Source organism: Fragaria vesca, unplaced genomic scaffold (assembly GCF_000184155.1).
Source record: "Fragaria vesca subsp. vesca unplaced genomic scaffold, FraVesHawaii_1.0 scf0513000, whole genome shotgun sequence".
Lineage (NCBI taxonomy): Eukaryota > Viridiplantae > Streptophyta > Magnoliopsida > Rosales > Rosaceae > Fragaria > Fragaria vesca.
This window is the reverse complement of record NW_004443411.1, coordinates 92,572-95,079: the sequence shown is the minus strand read 5'-3', so window position 1 is coordinate 95,079 and position 2,508 is coordinate 92,572. Positions and strand designations below refer to the sequence as shown.

General features: G+C 37.4%; 1 protein-coding gene across 1 annotated transcript in view; it reads right to left on the bottom strand.

Moving 5' to 3' along the window:
- Window positions 1-316: 316 nt before the first annotated feature.
- LOC101293742 overlaps window positions 317-2,508 on the bottom strand; it is a 19,730-nt gene continuing 17,538 nt past the window's right edge. The window contains exons 2-3 of the mRNA XM_004309602.1: window positions 1,222-1,224; window positions 317-853 (exon numbers count right to left, since the gene is read on the bottom strand). Coding sequence (XP_004309650.1) covers window positions 317-853; window positions 1,222-1,224 — 540 coding nt within the window. The remainder of the gene's footprint in view (window positions 854-1,221; window positions 1,225-2,508) is intronic.

Genomic DNA, 2,508 nt, shown 5'->3' with positions numbered 1-2,508 from the left:
CATTAACCCATCTTTCCTCCTATCAGTAGCATGCCAAGTTAAACTCTTAGATATTTCACTCGACTGAAACATCTTTTTGAACCTAGGGATGGGGGAAAGTACCACAGTACTTTTGCTGGAACATCTTCTATTATTTTTTATTTTTCCCTACCTTCCACCGAGAAGCACCACATGTGGGACACACTACTGCTTCTGCTTGCTTCCCTTTGTATAAGATACAGTCATTGGGGCAAGCATGAATCTTCTCATAATCCATCCCTAATTTACTTAATAAGGACTTCTTTGCATCGCTATAAGTATCAGGTATCTCATTGCCTTATGGAAGAAAATCCCCTATCAATTCTACCCAATCAGAGTAAGCGACATCACTCATATGGTGTTTTGCTTTAAGGTTTTGAAGTCGTAGAAGTGCATTGAACTTGGTGTGCGACTTACAACCGGGGTACAACAGTCTGTTTGCCTCCTCAACCAACCACTGAAACTCGTTGCACTCATCTGGGGGTTCCTGATCCTCTCCAAAATCTAACTCTATGTCACTATTCATTTCTATCTCCATATTACCCTGCACAGATTCATCTGAATCTGTGTCCATCCCATGATCACTATCACTATCTGAAACCAATGTAGCCTCCCCATGCTCACTCCAAATAACATAAGACGGATCAATCCGGTTAACAAATAAATGATCCTTAACTACCCGAACAGAATAGCTATCATCATTTCCACATAACATGCAAGGGCAGTTGATCTGCTTGGGATCTCTTGCATTTCTCAAAGCAAATTCAAGAAAATTTTCAACACCAAACTTATATTCAGAAGATCTCCTATCAGTAACTAGCCACGACCTATCCATCTATATATATCCAAACATGAAATTTCAGAAAAACAAACAACAACATGTAACTTCTCAGCAACAATCAGCAATAACATGAACCAAATAATTTTAAAATCAGAACCAAATAATTTCACCAGCATTAACAATGAGCAATAAACCAAATAATTTAAAAATCAAAACCAATAATCAGCAATATAGCATGACATTATGGGGAAATCGAAGCAAGCAGAACACAGTTCACAAGCAAGCAAGCATCAATTACTTAAAGCAAGCAACATGGCATTTTAGGGAAATCGAAGAGAAGAGAAGAGAGGAGATGACATACCTCCAGTTGAATCCACCAGCAACAAACCTCCACAAGAAACAAACCTCCACCAGAAACAAACCTCCTGCATGCAAAATCAAAAGATTGAATCATTGAACCGAACTGAGCCCTAGCCACCGCGACCGGCCTCGCCTTGCCGTGCACAGTTATAAAAGAGAGAAGAGAGATTGAATCATTTAAGAGATTCAATCGATTTGAGAGAAGAGTGAGAGAGCTGAGAGAGCGACAAGTCAAATCAACAATATAGAAAAGTAACAATACAAACTAATTAACAAAATAGCTCATGAAATAAACAAAATCAGTCACACAATAGAAACCTAATTGGCTCACCAAATACCTATGTGTTATCCTTTGTTTTCATCTTAGCTGCCAGCTTCTATTTTGGACAAGGGAGATGCACATTATAGGGTTAATCAAGCCATAGTACGTATTTGCATAGGTAATTAATTTCCAAAGTTTTGATGTCAGAAACTTTATGAAACTAAATACAAAAGCCAACACTAGAATAACAGTACCCAACATATACACCTACTTATGCTCATAAAGCACTGGTGCTCATTTATTAGGTTTCCTATGATGAGATAAACCAATGGAACAATGACTCATACCCGATTTATAATAAAGTTGCAATTTTTACCTATGCTTGAGAACAAGAATATGATGCTTCAAAATAGATACTGGAGACTAACGAAAAACAAATCCAAGAAATTTAGAGAAGTTAAACAAGCACCTCGATCAATACTTAGGATAAAGTTTTTAATAACATTTTTGATGTATTCCTATCAGACAAGAAGACAGAGCGAGAGAGATAGAGAGAACGCATACCAAATCTGAATTGAAATCGATTTGAAATCCAAATCTGAGTCTACAAATGAATTGAAATCCAAATATGAGTCTACAAATCTCTACCGCTACTCGCTCCAAGTCACCTGAATTGAAATCGAAACTTAAATTCATATCCATCGAATCGAAATTGATTTATGAGAGAGGCTAGACCTAGGGCTTACCAGGTTCGAGATGAATCTAAAGAGAGGCTAGAGCTACCCCAAGTCAAATTAAAACTTTATCAGCTAATCAATACTGCATACGCCTTTTTCAGCCATGATTCTTTTACTTTAAAACCATTTATGCAAAAGAATGACTAGGGAATCAGGTATATACAGTTACGGGAACAGCCCAAACACTAAACTAACTATCAGGTGAGCCTGTTCATGAATTCATATTTGTTTGGGTGTGTGTTTCAGTTTGAAATAAATATGCGCACATATATGTATACACACACATAGAGAAATATAAGAGAGAGGGAGAGAGAGAGAGAGAGAGAGAGAGAGAGAGAGAGAGAGGAGAG